Source organism: Notolepis coatsorum (genome assembly GCF_963971535.1).
Source record: "Notolepis coatsorum genome assembly, chromosome: 13".
In the NCBI taxonomy this organism is placed as follows: Eukaryota; Metazoa; Chordata; class Actinopteri; order Aulopiformes; family Paralepididae; genus Notolepis; species Notolepis coatsorum.
The window spans coordinates 69,723,952-69,737,382 of NC_140177.1; the positions used below are offsets into that span (position 1 = coordinate 69,723,952).

Here is a 13,431-nt window from a genome sequence, read left to right on the forward strand (position 1 = left end):
TAAAAAATGCGCTTAGGGCTCACCATGAGCATCATCACCGCGAGCGCTCAGTTACTTAACGCGGCCGCAGAGAGAAGACGGCGGCTTGCTTGGCACGATCGGTTGTTGTTGAATGTATGAAAGTCTAGACCCCGGAAATAAGACAACGCCCATTTTCAAATTTTTGTTCTAGGAAAACAAACCCGTCTTATATTCGGCACAATGCCGTACTCGCTACAAAACAAACTATCATCAAAAGCGGTGTTGTTTTATGTCGAGTACAATTTTGATCGACCGCATTCCGAGGCTAAATGTTTCAAAATGAATTGCGATCTCGCCGTGGAGTGGTCGCCGTGTTAACTAAGGACTCCTTAACTTGCAGTTATCAAGATGGCGGCAGAATGAACAGACTTCTCTTTAGACTTTGGTATAACGGGGGGGGGGGGGGCAGAAGACACTCACAGCTTCACAGTTGAGACAGCGTGTCTCGTTGGTCAGTGTCCCTTGGAAGATCTCGTGGACCCAAGTCTGTTGCGTCTCCTTTCCTCCCTCCCCTTCGCCTCCCTCTCCTCCTCCTCCTCCTCCTCCGTTCTGCAGCACTTTTCCGTTCTGCTGTCGCTCCTGGCTCTTCTCCTCCTGGAGCAGGTCGGCGATGGTGTTGAGGAGGTAGTTGAGGAACTCGTGGGCGTCCTGCTGCATGTAGTTGTCAAACAACTCTGAGAGAGACAGAGACAGAGAGAGAGAGAGAGAGAGAGAGAGAGAGAGAGAGGGAGAGGGAGAGGGAGAGAGAGAGAGAGAGAGAGAGAGAGAGAGAGAGAGAGAGAGAGAGATAGATAGATAGATAGATAGATAGATAGATAGATAGATAGATAGATAGATAGATAGATAGATAGATAGATAGATAGAGAGAGAGAGCGAGAAAGAGAGAGAGAATAGTGAGAGGGGAAGAAGAGACAGAAAGACAGAGGGGGAGAGAGGTGGGGAGAAGGGGGATGGAAATTGAGAGACGGACAGAAGGAAGTGGAGGAGAGAGAGAGGGATGGAGAGATGGAGACAGAGAGTGAGAGAGAGAGAGAGAGAGAGAGAGAGAGAAAGAGAGAGAGAGAGAGAGAGAGAGAGAGAGCAGAACATTAGGTGTATGTAGTAGGGGTGGGAATCGCCAGAGACCTCACAATACGATGCTATCGCGATACTTGCGTCGCGATACTTGCGTCACGATACGATAGTATCGCGATACTAAATATATCGCGATACGCTGAGTATTTACGGGAAAAATGGTATTGCCTTTTTTCAACTGCAAAGTAAAACTTTTTCAACATGTTTTATCTAATAAAATAAAGTTCAGTCTGTTCATCTCACTTCAATAATTTTTATTGCAGAACATGGTATTTTCTCAAGCAGACAGATGTAAACACTGTAATCTGTGTTGCATGTACCTGACCAACTGAACTGTTTGTATTACAGTCATATTCCAACTTAACTGAATGCACACGTGTGTGTGCGTGTGTGTGTGTGTGCGTGTGGAATACTGTACTATTACAGGTATTGAAATGAACAATGCAACTTCCTTATACAATTTTTTTTTAATATATATGAATAATTAAATATCGATACTTGGCGTCCCTGTATCGACACAGTATCGCCATGCAAAATACTACTACGTATCGATTTTTTCCCCCACAGTATGTAGCCAACCTAAAAAAGGAAAGTGGCCAATTAATATTCTCACTTCCTCCTCCCTGTTTTTCATTCCTCTCCTCTCCTCTTTTCTATTCCTCCATCTGCCCCCCCCCCCCCCCCCCCCCGCCCCCCGTCCCAGCTTTTATTTCCTCAGCTGTGAGATTAATTTCTTGGATGAGATGACACCTGACATCCACTCGCTCTTTAGTTTTTTTCACCCTCTTCCCCTACTCTCTCTCTGGCATTCTTTTTCTCTTCATCCCCCTATCCCTCTCTTCCATGTCGTCTCTCTCTCTCTAGAGAGAGAGGACTAGGTATAGGCTGCCCACAGACACTGGGCAGAAAGAAATCTGCATAAGGAAGAGAGGGGAAGTCTGCACGCGGTGTTTAAAAATTTAAAAAAAAATAAAAATGTACCTACTACCGTCAACCAACTTGGTTAGATTAACTCTGACCAAGGCAACACTGCTATCGAAACATTGTTTAATGTAATTGTCAATAAATGCATTCATTGGGGCCAGGGAGTGAGCAGCTTCTCTTAACATTCTTAAAAGGAACACACCAACATTTATGGAAACATCTTCTCCAGAGTCAGACAAGAGAACATAGATACCAATTTCCTCTGTGCGTTCAGTAGAAAGCTATCCAGCTGCAAGCTAGCCTAGCTTAGCACAAATGAATGGAAGCGGACACGTAACCGTTAGCCTAGCTCCAGGAGAGGTGTTTTTGGCCAACAGCTAGACTAGCCGATCCGAATCCACTTCCGTTCATTTGTGCTAAGCTAGGCTAGCTTGTAGCCGGATGGCTTTCTACTGAAGGCACAGAGAGGAAATTGGTATCCATCATCTTGTCTGACTCAAATATTGTTTGGTTCCTGTTGGTTGTCAGTTAAGGCCATGGGTAGGTAGTAGTGTTGTCACAATACTGGAATTTCGACTTCGATAAGATACCTTGAAAAGTATCGATACTTCGATACCAAAAAAATAAAAAAATAATAATAATTTTTTTTCTTTTTTTAACAAATGTTGCTTTTGTTGCTGGTTGATTCTCCTCAGCTTCTCTCTGGTACTATACGAGAAGATAAATACACTTTTAAAACCCTTTGTTTTAAAAAGTGAGAGAAGAAATGTGTGACTGTCACCTACTGAGCGCACCTTTCTAGTTTTGTACTAGTGTAGTATGGATGGGCTCGACCTGACGTTACTCCATTTCCATGAAGTAATTATAAAGGTGGCCAGCTAGCTAGCATAAGCTAACGGAGCTAACGGACGGCGCTAACGGACTAGCTAACGTTAGCTAATAGCTTTGTTTACAAACTGAAGACGGGTCTGACGCGTCTGTGAGGGGGAGGAGGCTGCATGCGTGTACTGGTGTAGTGTGGGTGGGCTCGGCGTTACTCCGTTTCCATGAAGTAATTATAAAGGTGGCCAGCTAGCTAGCATAAGCTAACGGAGCTAACGGACGGAGCTAACAGACTAGCTAACGTTAGCTAATAGCTTTGTTTACAAACTGAAGACAGGTCTGACGCGTCTGTGAGGGGGAGGAGGCTGCAGCAGCTTGTGTCTGTTGGTCTCTGAGGAGGAGGACGACAGCAGCGTGTCTGTCTGTCAACAACTTGTGGGAGCAAGCCAGCTGGTATCGATACTGCAGAAAGTATCGGTATTTCGGGAAATGAGTATCGAAACCGTTTTAAATATTCAGTATCGGTATGTATCGATACTTCGATATTTTTGACAACACTCAAAAGGTGTTGGGAAGGTAGGGAATTTATTTTATTTTATTTTTTATTTTATTTTTTCCCATGGCAACTATGGATAGGGAATTTCTTTATTTAATTAAAATGTTCACAACAACATGGATGCATGTACTCTGCCAGCATGTTTAATATCCATAATACTAAAGGTTTGACTAAGATTTGTATGAAACTTTATTGTAATTTTTTTTTTTTTTTTTTTTTACTAAATTGGGTCGCACCTAAATCGGCAGGGTCGGTCGGCAACCGGAACCAAACCATTATTTTTGTTAGGCCTAAGTGCATTTCCCATAATGTTGGCGTGTTTTAAGACCAATAAGAGAAGCTGCTCACTGCCCAATGCATGACATTACCACATACTGTATAATACTGTACATCTCGGTTTTGATTGGTGCTGAACACCAGAGAAACAATACTCTAGTGATGATGCCATCAAGAGACAAATCCTGGAGCTGCTCCATAGACAGTGAATGGTGGAACAACTCCCAGGACACCATGACAGTAGTACCCATGGTGATTTCACTGGGATGTGGGCACATTGTCTGATTCAGAACCAATTCAGAGCCCTAAATAAAACCCATTCTGATGTAATCGCTTAAAAGAGAAAATGTCTAGGAAGGAATCCATCAATTCTGCCACTTAATTCGTCAATGAATGGACCAACTCCAAAAAGTGTCACTTGACAACATCACAGAGTGTTGATGCTCTGATTTCCGGCATACACCTGGGACACACAAGTGACAGAACACCAAAGCACTGTAAAGTATTAGGGATGCCCCGATTGATCGGCCACCGATAGTTATCGGCCGATAATCAGTATAAATATGCGATCGGTGATAATGCTTTATTTTCGACAATCGTCAAAACCGATTGAAAAACATGATCCAATTCTTAGCGGAGATCTCACAGTCACTGCTGACTTGACTTCTCTCTCAGACACACAGCAGCGTACAGCGCCTCCTCCTCCCCAGCTCCTCCCGCACCCATGTAAACAAGAGCCTCGCAGTCTGCTATAGTCTGGTGCATGATGCGACGTGAGCTAACGTTGGCTACCTACCAAGCTAACGTTACTGTTTAAACTAAATGGCCCAGTGACTACATGAGGCATTGTCTAACGTTATCTAGCTGGCTAGCTACTGATAGCTGCTGATATCAACAAATGCTCCAGCAATAGTCGAGTGCATGATAAGTTACCTCCGTTGACTCGGTAGCTCACGTTAGCTCTAAACTAAATAGTTCACTGAGGCGTTGTCTTAACGTTATCTAGCCGGCTAGCAGTAGCTACAGATAGCTCCTGATATCAATGTCTTATAACATTGATTCGATGCGTATTCGAGCTGAGGGCTTGCTGAATGTGATTTATACCAATACTAGGGTCCAGCTGCAGCGCCAGAGAATGCTGGCCGTAGCTGGAGGCTACTTGAGTACACACAGACAGTGGAGCTGTTTGCAGATAGCGAGCATTTTGACTTGTTGCATGGTGGCGATGTCTCGCAGATAATACAAGTACAAGTCTAATTATATAATATATATATTTTATAAAAAATAAAAATAAAATTATATAAAATTATTTTTAATTATTTTTTTTAATCAAAAACTATCGGTATCGGATCGGTATCGGCCGATATGGCTCAAGACGATCGGTGATCGGTATCGGTGGCAAAAAACGTGATCGGGGCATCCCTATAAAGTATTCATTCTGGAGCAGAAGAGCAGGAGGCTAGTTGTTCACACCAGAAGAGAAGGAGCCTGGCTGTTCACACCAGAAGAGCAGGAGCCTGGCTGTTCACACCAGAAGAGAAGGAGCCTGGCTGTTCACACCAGAAGAGCAGGAGCCTGGCTGTTCACACCAGAAGAGAAGGAGCCTGGCTGTTCACACCAGAAGAGAAGGAGCCTGGCTGTTCACACCAGAAGAGCAGGAGGCTAGTTGTTCACACCAGAAGAGAAGGAGCCTGGCTGTTCACACCAGAAGAGCAGGGGCCTGGCTGTTCACACCAGAAGAGAAGGAGCCTGGCTGTTCACACCAGAAGAGCAGGAGCCTGGCTGTTCACACCAGAAGAGAAGGAGCCTGGCTGTTCACACCAGAAGAGCAGGGGCCTGGCTGTTCACACCAGAAGAGAAGGAGCCTGGCTGTTCACACCAGAAGAGAAGGAGCCTGGCTGTTCACACCAGAAGAGAAGGAGGCTAGTTGTTCACACTAGAAGAGAAGGAGCCTGGCTGCTCACACCAGAAGAGAAGGAGCCTGGCTGTTCACACTAGAAGAGAAAGAGCCTGGCTGTTCACACTAGAAGAGAAAGAGCCTGGCTGTTCACACTAGAAGAGAAGAAGCCTGGCTGTTCACACTAGAAGAGAAGAAGCCTGGCTGTTCACACCAGAAGAGAAGAAGCCTGGCTGTTCACACTAGAAGTGAAGGAGCCTGGCTGTTCACACTAGAAGAGAAGGAGCCTGGCTGTTCACACTAGAAGAGAAGAAGCCTGGCTGTTCACACTAGAAGAGAAGAAGCCTGGCTGTTCACACTAGAAGAGAAGAAGCCTGGCTGTTCACACTAGAAGAGAAGAAGCCTGGCTGTTCACACTAGAAGAGAAGGAGCCTGGCTGTTCACACTAGAAGAGAAGGAGCCTGGCTGTTCACACTAGAAGAGAAGAAGCCTGGCTGTTCACACTAGAAGAGAAGAAGCCTGGCTGTTCACACTAGAAGAGCAGGAGCCTGGCTGTTCACACTAGAAGAGCAGGAGCCTGGCTGTTCACACTAAAAAAGCAGGAGTCTGGCTGTTCACACCAGAAGAGCAGGAGCCTGGCTGTTCACACTAGAAGAGAAGAAGCCTGGCTGTTCACACTTGAAGAGAAGAAGCCTGGCTGTTCACACTAAAAAAGCAGGAGTCTGGCTGTTCACACCAGAAGAGCAGGAGCCTGGCTGTTCACACCAGAAGAGCAGGAGCCTGGCTGTTCACACCAGGAGAGCAGGAGCCTGGCTGTTCACACCAGAAGCCATTTCTCTGCAGTGTGTGATGCAGTTGTTGACACTGTTGCCTCACAGCAAGAAGGTTGTGGGTTCAAACCCCAGCAGATGGCTTTTCTGTGTGTTTTACACGTTTACATGTTTTGTGTTTGCGTAGGTTTCCTCCGGGTCCTCCGGTTTCCCCCACACCATAAAAAGACATGCTACGTATATGAGGGTTCCCACAGACATTGCAATATGAAATTCAAGGACATTCAAGTACTTTTCTAAGCACTATTTTCCATTTTAAAAGGGCATTTAAAAGGATACAATTCACTTGTAAATGCTGTTTTTTATCTAAAAGAAAATCGGATCCAATATGTATGGCTTAAAAACCGATTTCCGACAATTAGTTACACTTTAGATGAAACATTTTTATTTCTTGATTCAGAATTTTTTTTATCATGGATGAACAAAACTTTCAATGCGAATGGTTGATTTGAATTTCAAGCACCTTGTTAAAAAGAATGCCGTTTTCAAGGAATTCCAGGCCTCGACTTAAAAAAAATATTTATCAAGCACTTTAAGCACTTCAAGGACCTTGTGCGAACCCTGTATATTGTGACATTCCCCTTGCCCAAGGTACTGGCATTACAACTGGACTTGGTCCCCAGGCCCTGCACTGTGTGGCTGCCCACTGCTCCTAAATAGTTAGGACAGGTCAAACACAGAGGGCAAATCTCCCCAAAGGGATTAACGAAAGGCATTCTTCTAAATAGCATTATACAGTCAAGAAATATGGTGATATGATCCGTATAAACCACCAGCCCCACCCTCTCTCTCCCTCTCTCTCTCTCACCATTCTCCTTCCTCAGGCGTGAGATGAATTTCTTGGGAGGGATGACTCCGACCTTCTTCTTCTGCGTGGCGATGCTGTTGAACAGGTCGGCCAGGCAAGTGAGCAGGGACTCCTTGCGACGAGGCTGAACCTACAATGAATAAGACGAGACAGTGAACAGGTGACACTGCCAGGTGGCCATCTTTAGCGTACGGGCCAAAGACTAATTATGGTGCAGACGAGTGGACGGGAATTCCCTGATGCCAGGGCTGAACCTGGAGAGAGCAGGGATGGAAGAGAAGCGGCCCTATCTGGTGGCCATCGTTGTTGTACAAATTGGGGATGGGCATGAGTAATCAATTACTCGAGTACCTGCTGCTTCAACTGAACTCGACTGGTTTCTGAGGGAAATTGATTTTTATATTTAATTTGGTTACCAAGTATGTCCACTAAAAGTGCCACTGAAACTGAAATCTCACTCTGAAATCCCGCAAGGCTTGAGTTGTTGCAGTACGACAACAGTGGAAGCCTGAGAGAGTTGGAGAAGAGTAAACGTCACCTTGAAAAGTTGGCATACAGCTAGCTAAAACAGATAAAAACAGCTAGCTAAAACAGATAAAAACAGCTAGCCAAAACAGATAAAAACAGCTAGCCAAAACAGATAAAAACAGCTAGCTAAAACAGATCAAAACAGCTAGCTAAAACAGATCAAAACAGCTAGCTAAAACAGATCAAAACAGCGGTTTGTTTTTGTGCATTTCCAAATTGTGCCAACAACATGCCGCCCACTTTCTGTAGCGTTCATTCGTATGGACAGGCTGAAGTTTTGGCTAGCTAACTGTTAACATTAATTGTGCTACATGGACCCAAACCGTTACTACTGCAAGAGATCACATCCTGTACCAAAAATCTGAGTGGAGAGACCTGCTGCAGACAGAATGGAGGTTAGGGATGGGTACCTTTCACATTTGAACCGATACCGGTACCTGTGAATCGATACCGGTACCCAACGGTACCTTTTTTCGGTACTTTAGTCTCTAAAAATTGTATCTACCTACCTCAGTTGTAAAAAGAAAAAATCCAAACTTAATATTTAATAAATAAATAATGTATTATTATTACTTTATTATTATTAACATCTTACTAATGTAAAGTATTTTACAATTGATTAAACAAACAAAAAATCTAGCAGCAATGAACTACTCTGCTGCTGATTGAGTATTCTAGCAGTTATTTTTGCTCCACCCCCGCTTGGAGAAGACCCGCTCTGCTGCGGTGTGTGGCTTGTTTACCGACGTCACATCCTCTACTCTTCTGTCCCGGCTTGCACTGTAGCCCTAGGAGCTAACGTTATGTCCGACGGTTAGCTTAGCTAACGTCAGCTTAAGAACGTCAAATGGGTTACAAATATGTGAAACTATGGAAGGAGTAAGCCGACCACTAAAAATAAAACCCACCGTGGCAGCGCGAGCACATAGCAAAAGAACGTTTGGAGATAGTGGTGTTTCAACAGACTGGCTACAGTAATATGATGCTGGGCTGTAGTGATCAGTTGTTCCGTGTGGCGCAAGTATGTATAATATATATATATTAAAAAAAAAAAAAAAAAAAAAAAAAAAAAAAAAAAAACAGAAACAACACGTTTGTCATCTGTAGTAAATAAATGAAGCTGGAATCCATTTGTGACCATGAACAGAGCCAGTGTCCCATTGTGTCCCGGATTCAATCTCCTCTCTAAAGACGCTCCGTGGCTAGGCTAACAGCCATGTCAGACAGAGCAGATGTGGAAACTGAGCTACACTTTCTAACAACCTGCCCACTACCAAGATAGATATCAGAGACATATACTCCCCAGTCCCCATGAATTGCAAACACCCAAAGAGAGTTTGAAAACATGTATTGTGCCTTAACGTGCGGTTTCGTTTTTGCGGTCAACAAAACGTGACGTCATCGGCTTTTTATTTTTTTTGCGCATAGTACCGAAAGTTGGCACCGGTGGATCTCACGTGAATCGATACTCGGTAGTACCGACGTGTTTCGGTAGGTACCTTTAAAAGTACCGAATTCGGTACCCATCCCTAATGGAGGTAATGTAATTATTACACTGTTTTGACTGACAATAAGCACTAAGCATCGCTGTGCATTGCTGTGAATTGCTGCCATGCTCTTTATGCGTTTAAAAACAGATAAAAAACAAGTAATCGATCACTACTCGAGTAATTAATGCGAGTAGCTACTCGATCTGGGAAAACATTACTTGTGCCCATCTCTAGTACAAATATATGGTCAGTTAAGAGTCAGTTTGGGTGATTATTCAGAGAAAAAGAAGAAATATTCCAGTGTCATATCTCAAAAGAAATATTTTGAAGTGTAAATCTAAAAGACCCCAAGGCACTCTCTCTCTCTTCTAAAAAACATTATTGTAGCCAAACTAATAAAACCTACTTCGTTTTCTAAGAGAGAGTGCCTTCAACTCTTTCAGATTTACTATTTGTTGATAGAAATCGCACAGATTCCCAAAAGATCAACTCTCGGCTCTCAAACACTTTATCGAGGCAGTGACTCTGGAAATCCAGACTTTGTAAATATTCATGCCGCTTTGCTAGTTCCTATCAGTAATGCGGACACCTGTACAGTACGTTCGCTCAAGGCTCTACTACAGGGGTGTCAAACTCATTTTCACAGAGGGCCACATCAGCATTATGGTTGCCCTCAAAGGGCCAAAGACCGTAATGTAAAATAAATGTAGCTATACATTTACATATTGTTAAACATGGTGTTTCTGTATTTATTACTTATTCAAGTTATACATATTGCATATTAATTTGCATAAATGTAAAAATATATGTTAGCTTATGTTATTTTAACAAATAATTTTAGTTTATCAGAACCCCATATTACTCCACCAATCAATGATCAAACCATTCAAGTAAATAACAAAGAAGAATATCATCAAATACAAGCTATGATATTAAGTTTGTTCAAAACCTTTTTGTCACAGTCAAGAGGGGCAGAACTAACAACTGTGAGCTGCAAAGAACACGTGGGACAGATGTAGCAGATGTTACAAAAACAAATGGCTGCACACAACCTTGCAGAGGCCATACATCCAACTAATGGAAGATAGTTTAATTAACTTTAATTAACAGATTGCAGAATGGGTACAGTACAGTACAGCTCAATACACACAATTGTTAAGGGGATGCAGACCAGAGAAAGACTTTCGACTTGTTTACATCAGGGTCCCCCATTTTCAATTCGTAATGAAATTGCTATTATGTGTCTGCATGAACACACAACTGTAACTGTACTCAAAAATAACAAAATAAGGGTTGTCTCAGTTCACAACTATATTGGTCAAGTTTTGGGTGTGACTTGTTTGCGTCCCTACAGCTTCTTATTCAATTGAGCGAGATGCTCGGTTATGTCACACAGCCAGTTTGCATCTGACAGTTCAGACAATATTTCTTCAACCCTTTGTTACCTATTCCGCCTGGATCTTTTTTGTATTTTGGGCTGTAAAATTGTCAAAGAATGTCTGAGGAGTAAGTGCTTTTGGCTTTTTTCCTTTGTTACCTCAGATGTTCAACATACATGTATGTGTAAGAATGTGTAATAACTAAGGCTGTCAAAGTTAAAGCTTTATTAATGCATTAACCCACAATTATTTTAACACTGCTATTTTTTAACCCAATATTAATGTAAAACATTTTTTTTTTTTTTTTTTTTTTTTTTTTTTTTTTTTAAACCTGAGCTCTTGGGGGGCCACATCAAATGACGTGGCGGGCCGGATTTGGCCCGCGGGCCGTGAGTTTGACACCTATGCTCTACTAGATTAGATGTATGTTTTTTCAATGTTGCTGTCCTTCTTGTCCTAATATATGGGAGTGAAATGTTTGGAAGCCAATCTACAGCTGTGGTCCTGTTCAATGGTTAAGCGAATTTTAAGCAACATTTTTAAAATGTTGCAAAAAAGAAAGCGCAAATGAGTTTCCATCAATTGGGTTGAGGTGAAACAACTCTACCCGAACACGGAACGTAGCAACTTCAGGAAGAACATCCAATGAGCTTGGCCGTCTAGAATTGACAGGCAGGTTAATGTTCAGCTTTTTTTGGTGTCGGCTCATATAAGGCCCTATAGACCACTGCAACACTTCCGGTATTCTGAAATCATGGGAGAGAGCGGAGGGAGAAAATTAATGAATGTGGATGAGAGCCTTGGTTGTAGCTGCGGCTGTGGGGGCGAGGGAGACATGACCCAATAGACCTTTATACGCCCGAGTCTCCTGAACACACACTCCCAAGTCGATTGGCACTTTCTCTGTCCGAGCTATAGTCACTTTTCCGCACCTACTCTCGAACTCTGCATGATGCGCAGATTGCCCACGCAGTGTCTCTGGATTGTCCAGAGATCTAGGTTTATCATGTCATGTATCATGTGGATCATGTCTCCAGCACCCCCACAGCCGTAGCACGGCAAATTTGTGGTAAGCTAGGCTGGCTTGCAGCCGGATAACTTTCTACTGAACGCAGAGAGGACATTGGTCTGGACAAGACGGTGAGCATGTTTCCCATAATGTTGGCGTGTTTCTTTAAGTAGCTTAGTGACATATTAACTATATACCCATTCATAGAAATAAAAGACACACACCAACCACAATCAACCCGTGGCAAACGCCTGGTTTCCTACCTTGTACGCCAACACTTTCTCTCTGAACGGCCGGCAAAAGTACAGCGCCTGCAGGACAGAGTTGCAGTAGCAGGTGTTGCCAAACTAGAGAGAGAGGTAGAGAGACAGAGAGACAGAGAGCGAGAGAGAGAGGCAGGTCATTATGAATTGTCAGCCACAAATCAGCAGCTGCTATCGAGTGACTGCTTGATGTTGACATCATTTTCACAGATTGACAGACACTTACGTTGACCAATCCAAAGTAGTGTTCATTAACGGGAAACTGTTCCGGTCCAATCTCCTTCTCCAAGGCAGAGGCATTGGCGCCCTGAAGGAGAAAGAGACATCAGTCAAAACAGTGAATAACGAAGCAGCAGCAGCAGCAGGTGCATACAGTGTTGCATGGTACGGTGCAATACTCCAAGCTAGCAATGAGCCTATGAGCAAGGCTGTATGACGCTAATCTGAATAAACTGAGGAGCTGAGGGGATCGCGCTGGTTGTTCGCCCAATGTTTGCGGGTCTCGTGGACCCAAGACATTATTGGGATTTTAAAGCAATACAGACATAACAATTTACGACGTAGAACAATTTACTTCATCTCAATTACAAGCAATATGGTTAACACATTCCCCGCCAAAAACGAGTTTACTCGTTATTGGCGGCCAATAACGAGTTTACTCGTTTTTGGGATCGTTATATCGTTTATTCGCTATATCTGTTCATAATTCATAGCTGCAGCCTCTGGTATAGTCTTCAGACCCTGTCTGAGCTGGCACACGGTCAACACCGCCCTCTACTGCCAGGCGGAGGTATTGCATCTCATTGAAAATGGGCTTGTGTCTTTAAAGGATAACTCCAACATTTTGGGAAATTAGCTTATTTAACATCTTCCCTGGAGTTAGACAAGAAGATACATACCTTTTTTGTCTCTGTGCGTGCATTTAGCTTAGGGAACAGACGCTCCGTTAGCATAGCTTAGCTTCATCACTGGAAGTGAGGCAGGACAGTACCCTGACGTTCCCTACAGGTTTGTTGATATTCTCATTCCTTCAAAGGATCTGAACCGATTGAAGTTTATGGATACCATGACTTAAAATCCTCTTACCTTGACGATTAAAAGCCTCCCCAATTTAGAAAACAGTAATCCAATGGCTGGTATTGATATACTGCACGCTAACGGAGCTAACCAGCAACCGGACACTCAAGCAGATAACGAGAGCAATGACTTCCTTTCTGGGGGGTTTCAAAATAAAAGAGCGACGTCTATAGCAGCGGAAAACGTTTATTTTATACATTATCTAACGTTAACACGAACCTAAACTAACGTTACAACTAACCTAAAGTTAGTTTAGGTTCGTGTTAACGTTAGATAATGTACAAAATAAACGTTTTCCGCTGCTATAAACGTCGCACTTTTATTTTGAAAACCCCAGAAAGGAAGTCATTATATTTGCTTTACACATCCTGTTCTGAGTTAGCTCCGGTTAGCTCCGAGCGTCCAGTAGTTAGTAGTATATTATCAATACCAGCCATTGGATTACTGTTTTCTAAATTGGGGAGGCTTTTAATCGTC

The 13,431-nt window shown here is 43.2% G+C and overlaps 1 protein-coding gene across 1 annotated transcript in view; it reads right to left on the minus strand.

The window, feature by feature from the left end:
* Window positions 1-13,431, minus strand: part of usp12b (ubiquitin specific peptidase 12b) — a 98,128-nt gene that overhangs the window by 71,001 nt on the left and 13,696 nt on the right. Inside the window, exons 2-5 of the mRNA XM_084327886.1 lie at window positions 12,104-12,184; window positions 11,878-11,961; window positions 7,209-7,338; window positions 442-695 (exon numbers count right to left, since the gene is read on the minus strand). Coding sequence (XP_084184012.1) covers window positions 442-695; window positions 7,209-7,338; window positions 11,878-11,961; window positions 12,104-12,184 — 549 coding nt within the window. The remainder of the gene's footprint in view (window positions 1-441; window positions 696-7,208; window positions 7,339-11,877; window positions 11,962-12,103; window positions 12,185-13,431) is intronic.